Source organism: Manacus candei, unplaced genomic scaffold (assembly GCF_025592945.1).
Source record: "Manacus candei isolate 608988 ecotype Guabito, Panama unplaced genomic scaffold, ASM2559294v1 h1tg000078l, whole genome shotgun sequence".
NCBI lineage: Eukaryota > Metazoa > Chordata > Aves > Passeriformes > Pipridae > Manacus > Manacus candei.
Genome location: NW_026138126.1, coordinates 2,539,801 through 2,555,919, shown reverse-complemented (window position 1 = coordinate 2,555,919; position 16,119 = coordinate 2,539,801). Strand labels below are relative to the sequence as shown.

At 51.3% G+C, this 16,119-nt stretch overlaps 1 protein-coding gene across 10 annotated transcripts in view; it reads left to right on the top strand.

The window, feature by feature from the left end:
* Nucleotides 1–16,119, top strand: part of PIP5K1C (phosphatidylinositol-4-phosphate 5-kinase type 1 gamma) — a 47,334-nt gene that overhangs the window by 17,561 nt on the left and 13,654 nt on the right. For 6 of the 10 annotated variants that reach the window (XM_051810589.1, XM_051810594.1, XM_051810592.1 and 3 more), the window contains exons 2-8: nt 7,435–7,466; nt 9,758–9,844; nt 9,942–10,010; nt 10,139–10,269; nt 10,859–10,976; nt 12,808–12,960; nt 15,489–15,788. In XM_051810589.1, coding sequence (XP_051666549.1) covers nt 7,435–7,466; nt 9,758–9,844; nt 9,942–10,010; nt 10,139–10,269; nt 10,859–10,976; nt 12,808–12,960; nt 15,489–15,788 — 890 coding nt within the window. The remainder of the gene's footprint in view (nt 1–7,434; nt 7,467–9,757; nt 9,845–9,941; nt 10,011–10,138; nt 10,270–10,858; nt 10,977–12,807; nt 12,961–15,488; nt 15,789–16,119) is intronic. The other 4 variants (XM_051810596.1, XM_051810595.1, XM_051810590.1 and 1 more) reach the window with 1 other exon arrangement.

Below are 16,119 nucleotides of genomic sequence, written 5' to 3'. Positions count from 1 at the left end.
CGGATTAGTCAGGTCGAGCTTCTCCCTCTTTATTAGTGGCACTGGGAGAGCAGCATAATGGAGGATGGAGGTGGGCATCCTTCCCTGCACAGAGGTAGGACACGTTACAGGTCCTGGATCCTGCTTCTCAGGAGGAGCCTCCAGGCAGGGAGATAGGGATGCTTGGAAAACGAAGGAGGGAAATTAGTTCCTTTGCTGTCTTGTGCTTCTGTGACCTGGGGTTGGGAAACAACTCTCTGGGACGTTGTGGCAGCTGGAAACTCCATCTGGATATGCGGAAAGAGTCCCAGGGGCTGCCTGGGGCTTATGTGCTATGTTCAGGTCCCCAGTGTTTTTGCAACATGACTAGAAAGGCAACAGGAGGTTCTGTGTCCTCTTGCTGCTGAACCTCAGCTCTGGGCAGCCAGGAGATGCTCCAGTGAGTGGAGTCAGTGGGTTGGAACCTTCTAGTAGGGAATGTGAAGCTTATCCTGCCCCTAAGTCAAGGTAAGGAGCAGCTGGATGTTGCTCTGGCTGTTCTGGATGATTGTGAGGAATGTAGCTTCAAAGTCCTTCGGCCTTTTGCAGCCTCGCTCTAAATTGGCGTCGTGGTTTTAGTGGCACCTCTGTGTCGTCACAGGGGCAGAGCTGGCTCTGTCCTGCAGAGGTGACGCTTCCTGCTGCCCTGTTTGCTGTCTCTAATCCCGACCAGGCTTTGTTGTGAATGCTGGTAGGCAGATTTGGACTTGCAGGTTGTAATAAGGAGAGAAGCCAGAGGCTGGGAAGAGGCACTGCCGGGTGCGTGACCTTGGGAGCCTCTCGCCTTCCTGCCCCCGCTGCCCACAGGGGACGTGCCGGGGAGCGTGTGGCGTTCCACTCCCCAATCCTCCTGTGACCGGAGCGTGGAAGGGAGCAGGAACACTGTGTTCAGATAAGGCTGCACCTTTCCCATGGAACAGATGTTTGCCCGAACATCCCACTGGATTGCATAATTACGGAGCCGAGCGGCTGCAGCCTGTTCCGCTGCCGGGTGGCAGCTATTGTGTGCTGCTCCTGATGGGATTTTTGTTGGGCTTTCTGTCACTGTGTCACACGCTTTGGGCTCAGCACTCCGAAATTGTCCCTTCTTCCTACAGGCAGCTGATCTGAAACAAGAAAACAAATCAGTTCCTTTTAAATTTCATTTCCCTGCTCTTGTCCTGCTCGTTCCTCGCCGTAATTGGACTTGGGCGCAGTAAGCGCTTTTCCCGGGAGTTGTCAAGGAAACGCTCCAGCATGGTGATGGCCTGGCTCAGCTCCCCGAGGAGAGCTGGACCCGGGGTGCTGCACCCCAGATGCAGCAACGTGGGCAGCTGAGGATGAGGAAGGGATGTGTTAACCCCCCCACCAGCGTCTTCATCTTCTGCCCTGAGCTGGGATAAATGGATTTATTTCTGAGGCAGAAAGAGTTTCTGCGTAAACCCAAAAATAAACAAGGCTGGTAGGTGCCTTTACTGCAGCATCATCCCTTTGTGGCAGTCCCTGGCAGTGCTGATGTCCTGATAAGCTGGAAGTTTGCTTTGATTGGCGAGTTGGGCTGTAGAATTCAGGATCAGTGGCTGATCCCTGGGGAGTCCTGCCAGGGGAGTCTTGGGGTCAGAAACTTGAGGAGGTGGCTGGGGCGGGACTGGGGAGTCAGAAACCTGAGGAGGTGGGGAGTCAGAAACCTGAGGGGGTGGCTGGGGCAGGCCTGGGGCTCCCACCTGCCTGCCTGTCTCCAGTTAATGGAAGAGCTTGTCCTTGCCCAGGGTGGAAAGGAGGGATCAGTGGTGGCACTGCTGTCAGCAGGTACCACAGCAGTGCCCCAGAGCCCTGGCCTGCCCAGCTGGCACGTTAAACTCCTTCCCTTAATTTGTATAAGCCATTTGTACGAGCCATTTATTTGAACAAGCCTTGCCACCCCTGTCACCAAAGTTTCTGCTCAGATAAACAAAGACAAAGGCCATGGGAAGAGTGCAGCACATGGGGCTGGGGCAGCAGATCCTGGTGTGCCAATGTCATCTTCCCTCCCCAGAGCGAAGGTGGCTCCTGCGTGCTTGGAACAAGGCAGGGAGCCAGTGTGGGCGGCGGGCAGGGGACAGGGAGGAGAGCAGGGCAGCCAAGGTGGGATTAAATGGGATTACTCACCTCTGGCTGCTCCTGGTAGCCCAGTTTGGATGCTTCCCAGTGCTGCCAGCATTTCTGTCTGCAAATAGCTGCTGGACTTTTGATGGTGGCTAAAGTGTCCTGAGGAATGTGGAGCTACCTGTGCTGCAGATGCATCAGAGCTGGGTCTCTCCTCCCTTGCCCACAGAGATGGAAGCAGCCTTGCCTGAGCACAGGGGTGGACAGGATGAACCAGGCTGGAGAGAGACTGGGCTGGGTTCAATCAGCACCAGTTTGATGTGGATGATCCCAAAAATCAGTCAGCCAGTGCTCCAGGGAAAAACGGATACATTTAGGTGGCAAAGCTATATGTGGGTTCTGTATAACAAAAAGAATTTATCTCAGATTGCTTTATTTCTGTATTATTTCTCCAAGCTCTCTGCATGGCAGGAGCAGCGATCCATGCCCAGGGTGCAGAGCAGCTGCAGCTCTTTCTGCCAAGAGATGCCACATTTAAGGGGGGAAAAACCCTGAATTTTTATTTAGTGTTGTGCCTTCCTTGACGTTTCTCATCTGAATCAAATTGCGTTGGTTTGTGGGAAGAAGATGTGTTAAATGATCAGCAGGAGGTGATCCTGTCTGCCTGGGAAGGGCAGGTTGTTCTCAGCTGCCTTCTCCAGGGGGTTGCTGAGAGTCCAACTCCTGCTTCCTGTGGTGTCTCCTCCCCTTCCAGGACTGCTCTGTGTGCTGGGAGCTGGAGCCACACGTGTGGAGTATGAGAAGAAATTCAGAGCTGCTTTTGCCTCTCCCTTTGGACACAGCCTGATGCTCGTGCCAGCCCCTCAGGGAGCTGGACTGGCTGCTGTGCTGGCTCCAGGGCTGCTTCCCAACTCTAGTGTTTCTGGCTCACAAGGGAGCTGGAGAGGGACTTTGGGACAAGGGTATGTAAGTGATAGGACAAGGGGAATGGCTTCCCACTGCCAGAGGGCAGGGTTAGGTGGGAGATTGGGAAGGAATTGTTCCCTGGGAGAGTGGTGGAGAGGCCCTGGCACAGGTTGCCCAGAGCAGCTGTGGCTGCCCCATCCCTGGAAGTGTCCAAGGCTGGGTTGGACAGGGCTTGAAGGAACCTGGTCTGGTGGAAGGTGTCACTGCCCACGGCAGGGACAAGATGAGCTTTAACCCAACCCAACCCATTCTATGATTTGCTGAATTGCCTTCCCCCACTCCCCCTTGCTTTTAATTTGTCCCTATTAGCAATCCCTTACAGGCAGTATCAGCTGCCTCTTTTGATGGATGCATTTCATTTCCAGCCTTTCTCTCTGTATTTCAACTGCAACTCATGTGTGGAGCCTTTAACTTCCACAGCTCCTGTCTTGGCAGTCTTGGGTTTGATTTTGCCCGTAAGGCATTACCTGGGCAGGTCTGTGTTTGAGGGGTCTGATGGAACAGTGAATTGCAGTGTCCTGGTCACAGCCTCCACCTCTCCTTGTCGTCCAGGTGGGTTGCTCAGGTGTGTCACATTGTCTTGTTCTCAATGGAGAAAGTCTAAAGTGAGATACAGATCTCCTTCGGGGAGTGTGTGACATGTCAGGATTCCATGGAATCCCAGAATGTTTGGGGTTGGAAGGGACCTTAAAGCTCATCCAGTTCCGTCCCCTGCCATGGGCAGGGACACCTTCCACTAGTTCAGGCTGGGAACAAGTGGCAAACTGCAGGTCTCTGGTGTGCTGGATTTCTGGGGGACTCCTGCTGGTGCAGCCTCCTGCTGAGGAGCTTATGTGGCATTTATATTCTCACATATTTTTAGTTGCAGTCACGTTGTATATCCTCATAAACACTTTAATAAAGTGAAGCTTTATTAAAGATGCTGCAGCAGTTTTGATCTTAGAAAGGAGTCCAGATAAACCTACTGGTTATTCAGATTTGTTTTGACTTCTCTAGGCCATCGTAAAGTATCAAATAGTTACCATTTATAAATGTGTGTGTGTATACACCTGTCTTATAAAGAAAACTGCTTTATTAGATCTTATGGGCACTGCCCAGGCTCCCCAGGGCAGTGGGCACGGTCCTGAGGCTACCAGAGCTCCAGGAGTGTTTGGACAACGCTCTGAGGGACAGGGTGGGATTGTTGGGGTGTCTGTGCAGGGCCAGGAGTTGGACACCGTGATCCTTGTGGGTCCTTTCCAACTCAGGATATTCCAGGATTCTGTGAACTTAAACGAGGCTTATCCTGGATTTTTGTAAACTGTCTAAGAAATTCCTTTCCAGTAGACAGAAACCTCTTATGACTCTTTTGATAACGAAGGGCTTTGGCAAGTCAACCTGCCTTAGCTGGTTTTGAAGGAAGTGGAAGGGACACCTTCCACTAGCCCAGGTTGCTCCAAGCCCTGTCCAGCCTGGCCTTGGACACTTCCAGTGATGGGACAGCCACAGCTGCTCTGAGAAACCTTTGCCAGGGCCTCACTACCCTCATCCTCTGGGGGTTTTGCTCCTCTGACTGGTAGAGCTGAAACTCGAGAGCCCTTTCCTGTGTCAGACACGGTGCAGAGGTTTTCCTGCCTGTCCTGCAGGGCGTCAGTGCCGTGGTGGGGATGGCCTGTGAAGAGAGAAATATGGAAAAAAACCAGAAGTTAAATCCGAGATGGGAATTGCTGAATCCAAAACTGAAGCATTCCTTTCAGAGGCTCTCTAGGAGCCCGGGGGTTGGGACAGGGTCACTCGAAGCTGTGCACAGATGAGAACAGAACTGAAGGCAGCCGGTCAAGCGTGCTCGAAGCGCTCGGCAGAGCCCAGGCACGGGCTGCAGGCAGGGCACAAAGTTGGGGGTTCATCCCAGGGTTCCCCCTCCGGAGCTGCTCATCCATCACATTTCTGAGCACACCCCGGCTAAGCCGCACCAAATCGGATAAGAATCATTTCAATTATCTCGTTAAGTGTCAAAACTTCCCGCAGCAGCTCCCGCAAACCCCGGCGCTGTCTCGTGGCTCTGTAACCCCCGGAGCTGGAGTTAAATCAGGTTCTGCCAGGCCATCTGTCAGCTTGTTTGAGCCGAGCACGGCCGCGTGCCACGCACGGAGGAGCCAGTGGAAGATTTTTACATTTTCCGCCTAGATAAGTTGATTTCATAGAGCTGATTTTTTTTATTTTTGGTGTGGGCTGGGGGAGGTTTTGCTGGGGGTGCTCTTGCCCACCTCAGCCCATCATTTCTCCTGGAGATCTGTGGTTCTTCACCTCCGGTACCTTTTCTTCATGTGGACGGTTGGTGTTGATTCCACATTTGGTACGTGTACAGCAGCAGACACTTAAAAGCTGGGAATGAAAGCAGCTTGTGGTAATTATCACAAAATTAAAGATAATCTCCTGCTCTGGAATTGTGACAAAGTGCAGAAACGAGATTAGTGCAGTGGGAGAGCAGTGGCAGCCGTGGCAGGAGAGCACATTCTCCTGGCCTGGGGCTCTTGGCCACAGTGTGTTCCCAGCGATTTCCAGGGTTCAATCTGGAGCAGCATTTCCCCTTTTGGATTCCCCAGTGGTCTGGAGCTGCTGCTCCAGCTCCTGTCCTGAAAGTTCATTAGCTAAATGCTCACTTAGTGCCTTATTTCCTGCTCTCCAGGCCACTGCGAGGCGTTTTGTTCAAAAATCACAGAATTGTGTTGGCTTAGGCCAAAGAACTAATTTTTCATCACAGTTGGAGCTCACAGTGGTCCTGAACCATGTGCTGGCGCGGTCCTGGAGAGCTGGAGGAGTGACAGGGTCACGTCACTCGTGGTGTGTCACCCACCCGTGTCAGTGACACCCCGTTGGCTGAGGGGACCCGGCCCAGGTGGGTGACAGGGGGGAGCTGCTCTGCCCCCTCGGGATCCTGCTCCACTCACTGCCCTCCTCCTGCCTGAGCTGGGACTGTGCAGCGCAGGGAGTGGGATTGCAGAGCTTCGCTCCAGTCCTGCCATTCTGTTCCTGATGCAGAACTTGGGCACTGGGGGCACAGTTTAAAACAGAACAGTGTCACTGGGTTTGTTGTTTATTCGCTTCCCGGCGTCTGAAATATTTCCCAAAATGTAACTGAGTCACACCCTTCCCTGGTGGTGTTGTCATCTGCAGAACATTGTGCTCCCATTATCATCCAATCCCAGAATGGTTTGGGTTGGAAGGGACCTTAAAGCCCATCCAGTCCCAGTCTCTGCCATGGGCAGGGACACCTTCCACTAGCCCAGGTTGCTTCAAGCCCTGTCCAACCTGGCCTTGGACACTTCCAGGGCTGGGGCAGCCACAGCTGCTCTGGGCAACCTGTGCCAGGGCCTCTCCACCCTCCCAGGGAAGAATTCCTTCCCAGTGTCCCATCTAACACTGCCCTTTGGCAGTGGGAAGCCATTCCCCCTTGTCCTGTCACTGCAGACCCTCTCCAGCTGTCTTGGAGCCCCTTCAGGTACTGAAGTTATGCCCAACTTCTTGCTCAGGCTCCTTCTGAAACAAGCCCTGAAGCAGCATCACTGCTTGTCTTTGCTGGGGCTGAGCAGGTACCCCAGGTACACCATTGTCAAAATGGGGAGGGGATGCTGAAGCAGCAGAAATTTGTCTGGATCCTCTGGGGCTTTTCCTACTCTCCAGCCAGGAGGGCAGGAGGACATCCACTCCCCCTGGAGAAGGACCTCCCCCCAGTTTGAGTGTAGATACCCCTCCTGAGTAGAAGACTCAAAGCTCCACTCAGTGGTCTCTTGTGAAATTAAGCCACTTCTTAAGAAAGGGAGATGTCCTCATGTCAGAGGGTTTGGGCCTGTGTTTCCAGCTCTGATTATATATCTGAGAGCTTGAGGCAAAACCCTAATTTTCACCGTTGGCTGTCATGCAGCAGCGGTGGCTTCTCCCAAGGCAGCAGTAAAGATAAATGATGCGTTCATTTGTGTGATATATTTGGACACTGGATTCTATAAATAGATTCAATTATCAATATAGTTTGTCAAGTGCCTACTGAGTGGCTGGAAAGCAGCTTCAGGAGTGTCTCTCTGGGCTTGTACTCTGACTCTCCAGCACAGTGTGGACCCTTTGCTTAATGGGGCAGCAGGGCTTTGTGAGAACTCTCTGCTGAAGCCTCTAGGAAATGCTTCTGCTAGGAAAAAATGTGCATTTTTGTGCTTCTGAATGTGAAATTGTTTGGGTGACTCCTGTACCTTCAGATTCTTGCACTAGTGAAGCTGAAAACCAAGCAAAGCCAGATACTCTAAAGGCTTGAAAAGACATTGGGCCATTTTCTTGGAGCTTTGGTGGTTGGGTTGTTGTTTTTTTTTTCCTGATGTCCCTACTTTTCCTGATCCTCTTCCCTTCTCTCTGCAGGTCTGGCCCCAAAGAAGACAGCCATAACTGAGGTGAGCTTTGTAAAGCTGAGCTTGACAGTTCTGTGTGGAGAAATGAGAACACAGAGCTCTAGAAAACACTTCTGCCTGCTTTTTTTTTTGTTTGGTTGGTTTGTTTGTTTGTTTGTTAGCAAAACTAGATTTTGTAATACATATGAGATGACTGGAAATTTGATATCTGTTATTTGGGAGAAATAAAATCAGTGGCAGGTCTTCAGGGTCCCTGTGTTGGCATCACCACAGGCACAGGGGGGAGGTGGAGGGGTTGTGCCCATCATGTGGCCAGTTTTAGCTGTGTGATCCCCAATGCCTGTACATCAGTGGCTCAGGGCACCCAGGACCTGGAGGTGGTAACAGGAGAATCTGTGTGTTGGGGCATCTCAGGGGCTCTGTGTTGGGTCTCACCCACTCCTGGGAGCGAGTCAGGGAGGCTGTGATTTGCTAAGCACTAAAACAGGAGAACATCTCCTGGGACTGATCTTCTCTCAGAGATATTCCAGGTCACAGGTTCTGAGTCACTGTTACCTTCTGGAGCAAAACTCCCCACAGTTGGCAGCAGGGAATCTGGTAGGAGGCTCTGTGCCTGAAAGCTGTTCCCTGAGGCCCACACTCTCAGTTTAGAGCATCATGTTCAAATGATTTTCATTTGATCAAATTTTCTGACATCCCCCTTCCCATTCCTCACCTGGGATGATGAGCATTTGTACACAAGAATAGCAAAGTCTTCCCATAAAAATTGCCAGGAATGCGACAGTTGATTCTTTTCTATCTCCCCAGAAATGTGTGTAGTAGGAAGCTCAGCTTCTGTGGAAGTTGGTTGTTTGGTTCAGTGCACCAACAGCCCCACTTTTCCTTGCCCTGCAAACAGCCACAGGCAGAGCAAGAGGCTGGAAGAGGCTTTTGTCACTGCAGTTTTAGGATGGCTGTGTCTGTTCATCTGAGGAGGATGATGAGCCATTGGTGAGGCAGGATGGCACAGCTGGAGCTTGTGTGGAGTAGGATCCAGCACGCTGGGTGGAGGCTGAAGGAGAGGATAAGCTGATCCCAGCTGCTGGGAGAAGGAGTGCTCAGGAGCAATGTGCTAATGAGACAGGGTAGGAAATGGGATTTTTGAAGGAGAACTCAGACTGCCCCCTTAGTACAAGAAGGACGAGCAGTTTGACCAGAAATAGCTGCAAGCTCTTGATTAAAAGCTAAAGCACAAAGAACTTCTTAGTCTGAGCAAAATTATCCGTTGTCTGCTGGGGCCATTGGTTCAGAGCTGGGTCTGTGCAGCACTGGAAATGGACAGGGATAGAACAGGGTCACTTGGGAAGTGACCTTGGATCTCTCTGTGTGCTGCTCAAAGGAAGATCCAAAGCTGTCCTGCAGTGTAGCAAACCCCAAAATGGTGCTGGTGGCTCACCAGCAGTTCTGGCTGCCTGCTGGGCTCTGGGATCCACTGGGATCAACTTGCAGAGAGCCTGGGAGTGGGTGAAACATTGCCTGGTGATGGAGTAGAGGGTCCCTACACCCAGGGCTGCAAAAGGAGCTGCACAGAACTTCCCAAAACATGGTTACATTGGGTTGTTAAAGGGAGCACCACGATCTGCTCCCTCCTGGGTCAGCAAAGAAAGACCTGGCAAACTCAGGCAGGAGAGGAGAAGGGGACAGGAGCAGGTTTGTTGTCACCCTGAAGTGCTGGCAGCCTATAGCATTTCTGTGAACTCTTTGCAAAACCTGTGGAAGAGCCATTCCTGGGGTTCATCCCATGTGGACTCGGCCTTGGAATTACAAACTGATGAGGTCTTGCTGACTGGATTATCTCAGTGGGAGCAGGGCTGGGCTGGGCTGTCCTCATCAGCTGCCTCTGATCTCTCCAGTGAAGCGTGAGGTGTCGGCGTGACACCTGAGGGCGTGGAGTTCTTAAGCACAAACCTCTCGGGCTGTTTGATTTAATACATCACTTGTAAATCAATGGGAAACCACAGTCAAGCACCAGGGGATGTTGGCAGCTGGATCTTTTCCAAGCTCTTCACTGAGGGCTCTGCCCAGGGAGCAGTGGGGGTGTGTCAGGTGGAGTGTTGCTATTCAGACTCTCGAGGGGTGGAAGGATAATTCAAACAGCCTTGTGTGAAGTTTGCAGGTGCCAGTTGCACCTGTTGGCATCTGCAGGGTTTTTTCCCAGCAGTGGAGTGATCCCTGTGTGCAGTACAGCTGTTGGGAGCGTGGCTGTGGCTGTGGCTGTGCCTGTGCTGCTCTGGGTGTGCTTGGTGGCCAGCTCAGCCCCTGCCCTGATCCTCACCCACGTGCTCTCCTTGCAGGGACCGTCAGTGCCAGGACAGCCTGGCCAAGGAAAGAAGATTGGCCACCGAAGCGTGGATGCTTCTGGGGAAACCACCTACAAAAAGGTTTGGGTTTGGGGAGTGGGGGGGCAACCAAGTGTGGGTGACAGACTGAGAGAAGTTGGGGCCCAATAGTTACCAATCTGATTGACATTTTACGCAGCAACCCTGGACAGCAGAATCATGCAAACGGCAAACCTGGAGCCCTCTCTTCAGCAGCTGGATGAACTTGGTTAGCAGTGTGTAGTGCCCGAGACAACCCCACAGAAGTCACAGACATGACTGTGTTGTAAATACAGGGGATGTTATTGCCATAATCTCCTGTGAAATGCTCACTGACTGCTCTTTTCCTTTTGCCAGACCACGTCATCCACTCTGAAGGGGGCCATCCAGCTGGGGATTGGATATACTGTGGGCAATCTGAGCTCCAAGCCAGAGAGAGATGTCCTGATGCAGGACTTCTATGTGGTGGAGAGCATTTTTTTCCCAAGGTAAAGGAGAAGGGAAAAAGAAAAAAACAGATGAGTTATTTCTTTTTCTGACTGATTTTTCAAGAGAGCTTCCATCTGTCTTTAGATCAGAGTTGGATGCTCTGAATGTTTTAAATCTGCACCATGACATACAAACAGAACAGTGGGAAGTGTTGGATTCTGCAGTGCACTGGCTTGTAGGGAAGCACAGGGAAGCAGTACTGGGTGCTCGAGTTTGTTACCCTTCCTACGTGCTCATCTTTCTACCTGTGCATCTAGAATTTCTTTCATGAAATTATAAAATGTTTGAGATGCAAGAAATTCCTTCTGGGAGCCCTTTAACTGTGAATAAACAAAGCTTATAAAAGCTGTATTCTCTATGTAAATATATTCTCCTTGGCAAGTGGCTGTTCCTTCACTCTCTGGAAATAGATTTTGGCAGATAACATAAAACCTGTTTTCCTGTTGTCCTGCCACAGACGCGAGGTGGTTGTTGTTCCAGAGATGTCTTTTTGCAAGGCTCAGTTCACCTTAAATACACCAGGCAGTCTTGGTGTGACTGTAGGTGTCTGGTGAGTGGTAACAGAGGCCCTGTGTGTGTTCTGTGCAGCGAGGGCAGTAACCTCACCCCGGCTCACCACTACGCTGACTTCAGGTTCAAGACCTACGCCCCAGTGGCTTTCCGGTACTTCCGAGAGCTCTTTGGGATTCGTCCAGATGATTATTTGGTATGGATGTATTTTTTGGTTTCTCTGTCTTTCCTCATTTATCTACCTTTACCATGAGGGTGGGGAGGCCCTGGCACAGGTTGCCCAGACAAGCTGTGGCTGCCCCATCCCTTGAAGTGTCCAAGGACAGGTTGGATGGGGTTGGAGCAACCTGGGCTAGTGGAAGGTGTCCCTGTCTGTGGCAGGGGGGTGGGACTGGGTGGGCTTTAAGGTCCCTCCCAACCCAACCCATTGCCTGATTCTCAGTCTGGGTTTGCTGAGTGGCAGCTGCTGGAGGGAAGCAGTGACCTGCACACAGTGTGAGCTGTGTAAACCCTGCAATGGGCTTCCCTCTCTGGTCCTTGTGGTAACAATAACTCACTGTGTTTACAAGCCAAAGGAGTTGTGTTCTGCTGGGTGCGACCCTGTAATGTCCCCTGGGGCTCTGAGGACAAAGATGGGAATTTTTCCTTGTGTACTCACTTGAGAGCTATGTGAATGTAGTTATTTTAATCATCTTACAGAGACGGAATAAAACACAGCTTGTTCTTGTGCTCTGAAAGCTCCTCAGAGCTGGAAAGGCTGGTTTTCAAATACCTTGGAGTACAAGCTTGGAGTGCACTGGGGTTGAATTTGGGCCCTTGCCTACATGTGACGTCCTGTTCTGTGTGAACTGGGGAAGGAAACACATCCATGAGTGCACACCCTCCCCTTTTGGAACAGCCCTTTTTGTCTGACTTCACCTGTAGACAGGGGTGGTTGTAGCTGAACACCTGCCAGTGAAACAAACCTGTGCCAGTGCCTTCTGTGAGGGTAGTGGTGATTCCCACCTGTGCCAGCCAAGTTCAGAACTTGGGAGGGCAAGGAGCCTGCCTTGCCTCAGTTGCAAAGGTCACAGCTCTGATTTGTTGTTTCTGCTTCCCCTGATTGTCTCTTGCCTGCCACAGCAGCAAATGCCTTTAATTATGCATGAGATGATTAACTTGATCAAGTCTTGGATCGTTAGTCTGTGCAGGGCTGAAAGCTGTTTTCAGTACATAATGATGAACATTTAATTTATTGCTCTGATCACCTCCTTTCTCCCCCCACCTCCCTCTCCCCACCTCACCTCTGGCTGGGCAGCTCTGTGATCCTGCCCTGAACCCCCCCGACCCCCACAGATACCTGGGTGGGCACTGAGCTGCAAAGTCCATCTGCTTGTGCCTTCTCTTTTTTTTTTCCCCTGCTCCTGGGCATGTCCTCGTTTGAGGACCTGCTGTTTGCATCCTGATGGCTAGAAATGTCCTCCCAGCTCAGCTCCCTTGCACAGAGCTGATCCCCCTTGGCTGCACACCTCGGCTAAGACTTTTCACATGTTTCCAGCACACGAGGGGGTGAGGTGTGACTGTAAAAATCCTCTGGAGCAGGGGAGCACACGGCCAGGGGAGGCTGCTGAGAACAGCCAGTACGTGGTGTTCCCTCCAGCACAGTGAGATGTGGTTCCCTGAGCAGATTGTCTGGTCTCCTAAAATCCCGTGTCCGTCTGCGCGTGCGGTGATGTGCTGGAAGAGCCTGAATGTGATACGTGCACACAGGCACAATGGGAGCAGATAAGATGTCATTAGGAAGGCTGGATGTTCCTGAAAGCACATGATTAGCTGGATTCTGAGCAGTTGGGATGCTCTGAACTGTAATCTTGGTCTCTAATTGTAAATTGTCCATCAGCTTGGCTGCTCAGACCTAACCTGTAATGAAAATAGTTCTCACTTGAGCTTTGCTACCCCTTGATCTCCCAGGGAGACAACATGCAGGGGAAGGCCCTTGAGGGTGTAGAACTCAATGAAACTTCACCTTTTTTTGTTTTCCTCCCCAGTATTCGTTGTGTAACGAGCCTCTGATCGAGCTGTCCAACCCCGGGGCCAGCGGCTCCCTCTTCTACGTCACCAGCGACGATGAATTCATCATAAAAACTGTGATGCACAAGGAAGCTGAATTCCTACAGAAGCTCCTTCCTGGCTACTACATGGTGTGTATCACCCAGCACCTCTGACCTGGCTTGGGTTTGTCCTGGCAGCTTTTCTGTCCAGAGCATCTCACAGGGCATGTCCTTCCCCTGAGTGTCTTGTGGCCTGTCCCCATGCCAGGGACAGTGTTAACAGCATGTCATAAAGCCAGTCCCAGAAGCACAAATTCTGCTGATTATTTGTAAATGTGAGGCAGATAATTGTGGCATGGCTTGAAGGCATGTTCTGGCCTCAAAATGGCTTCCCAGATGTGTGTTTCTGGGTGTCCTTTTCCCAGCACTGGTTTGTTCCTCTTCACTTGGCACCGTGTATCTGTCCCAGCCTGGATTTGGGGATGGCTGTTGAATCATAGAACTGCTAAGGTTGGAAAAGATCTTTAGGATCATCAAGTCCAACCATCAGTCCAGCACCACCACCATGTTCACCACTAAACCATGTCCCCAAGTGCCACATTCATACGTTTTTAAACCCTTCCAGGGATGGTGACTCCGCCACCAAGCCTGTTCCAATACTTGACAACCCTTTCTGTGAAGAAATTTCCCCCAACATCCAACCTAAACCTTCCCTGGCACAACTTGAAGCTGTTTCCTCTTGTCCTGTCCCTCGTTCCCTGGGAGCAGAGCCCGACCCCCACCTGGCTCCACCCTCCTCTCAGGGAGTTAGAGAAAGTGAGAAAGTCCCCCCTGAACCTCTTTTCTCCAGGAAATAACCACCCTGATTTTGTGGGGAAACCACTGCTGGCCCTGGATCTCCCCCATTCCTTCTGTTTGGCAGTTACTCTGAAGGCAGCTGCTGGTTGTCCTGGCTCCCACTGGCTGCAGTTCCAAGCTGAAGGGCCCCATAGTACAGCCAGCATTGCACATCAGTCCTGCAGAGAGCTGCTGCCTACACCTCAGGGCTGGCAAAGCAAGATACTGAGACCCAGAGACTTGCATTGGGTGAAAGTAAATTGGACCCAAACCCTCTGTTTTGGTGTAGAAATCAGAAGCTGTCTACCTGCATAACTGTGCTGGAGGCTCCAGCTTTGTGAATGAGGGCTCTGAAGTTCAGTTAGAACCACCTAAGGATTTGTTTGTTGTGGAGATGTCGAGGGGAAGGTGATGGGAAGCAATGCTGCTGCTCCATCTGTGTGCCTGGTGCCGTGGGTTGATGTGATCCTACACTGGCTTTGTGAGAATCCTTTTCTCACTCAGTATTTACTGAGGAAAATTGACCCAAGGGAGAGAGGTTATGGGGTGTCTGTGTCTAAAAGACAACCAGGCCAGGAAGAAATTCCTCCCTGTGAGGGTGGGGAGGCCCTGGCACAGGTTGCCCAGAGCAGCTGTGGCTGCCCCAGCCCTGGAAGTGTCCAAGGCCAGGTTGGATGGGGCTTGGAGCAACCTGGGCTAGTGGAAGGTGTCCCTGCCCATGGCAGGGGGTGGGACTGGATGGGCTTTAAGGTACCTCCCAACCCAAACCAATCTGGGATTCTGTGAATCAGGCACTTGCTTTTGCAGGTGACGCTCACATTCCTGGGGCTTTAACTGGCAGTGGAGTTGCACTGTTAATTCTGCAGTCACCCTGGCAGACAGTCAGTGAATTAAACTGAACTTACCTGTCTGATGCAGAGTTCTGAGCTACCTGTTGTAGAATTACACTGTCTGTGGGTTCTGTGGTGCTACCCCTGATTGCTGTGCTGTTCCTGGGGAACCATCCACATCAAAGGAATCAGGGAAAGGAAGCAGAGTGCTTTCATCCTGAGTTACTTTAAAGCTGTTTGCATTTGGTTTACCTGCCTCTGTTGCTTTTGGCCCTCTCAAAGAGGGCTCACTGATGTGCCCAGGTAGGTGAGATGACAAGAGAATGAAATGTTAATGCAGTCACGCTTTTGCCATCTGTCAGAACCTGTCAGGTCTGTCCTTCCTGCTGTAGTGTGCAGAGATGTTCTGTTTCCTTCCCAAACGTGCCCAAAGCTGAACAAGCAAATCCTGCCTGTCATGTCATTCCTAATCATACTGCTGCCTAAAAAAGGATGCTAGCAAAGCAGGATATCCGTGCTCTCTGGCTGACTGCTTTATAAAGCAACTCTGCAACAGGAGGAGAACATTTATGTTGTTTTGCTTAAAAAAATAATCCTGTCCCTGGTTTATTCTGGACCAGAGAACGGCTCTTGATTCTGACACTCGTGAAGAGATCAAGAGAGCTGTTATTTTTAAACCTGAAGCTCCCACTTATTGTGTTTATTTCTCTCCCGGTTTGGTTTCCCTTTTTTAGCTGGTGTTCTTGGGGAAAGCAGGGAATTTCCGGACTTGGTGATTTGCCCAGAGAGTGCTGAGCATCTCAGTCCCTGTATTTTCAGGCCCTAAAGCCACTTGAAATGCAGGAGTTTGTCAAATGTGTACACTGAGCCCCTGTAAAGTTCAGAAAATCTCTAGGCAAAGAGCCCCAAGTCCAGCTGTTCCCAGACCCGTCGACGTGCTTTGTGGTGAACAGAGCAGGAATTCTCTGCCCAAATGACCTTCCTCTGCGCTTTTTTCCACCCCTGCTGCAGAATCTGAACCAGAACCCCCGGACTCTGCTGCCCAAGTTTTACGGACTGTACTGTGTTCAGTCCGGGGGCAAGAACATCCGCGTGGTCGTGATGAACAACATCCTGCCTCGAGTGGTGAAGATGCACCTGAAATTCGACCTCAAAGGCTCGACCTACAAACGCCGGGCATCCAAGAAGGAAAAAGAAAAGTCCAGCCCTACGTACAAGGATCTGGACTTCATCCAGGACATGCCCGAGGGCCTGATGTTGGATGCAGACACCTTCAGTGCTTTGGTGAAGACGTTGCAGCGAGACTGTCTGGTAAGGAAGGGGCAGCTTGGGGAGCAGGGTAAGGGAGCCCTGTGGCTCTCAAGCATGAGGAAGAGCAGTGATTGAGAGCCTTGCTAATCTGCTAACCCCAGAGCAGGATCAATCCCTTCTCCTGCCCTTCTCCCTGAAAGCCAAGCCATGGAGTTGGATCTCATGGCAGCCTCTGTGGGCCAAGGCTGTGTTCCCTTGCCTGGTGCACCACACTTTGGCAGCCTGCTCCACTTGTAGCTGCTCTACTGGAACTAAATACTTTTTCCCAATCAGTGTGCAGCAGATACAAATGTTGTTTGCAAGTCTTCAGCCCTTTGGGGTAATTGTGGGA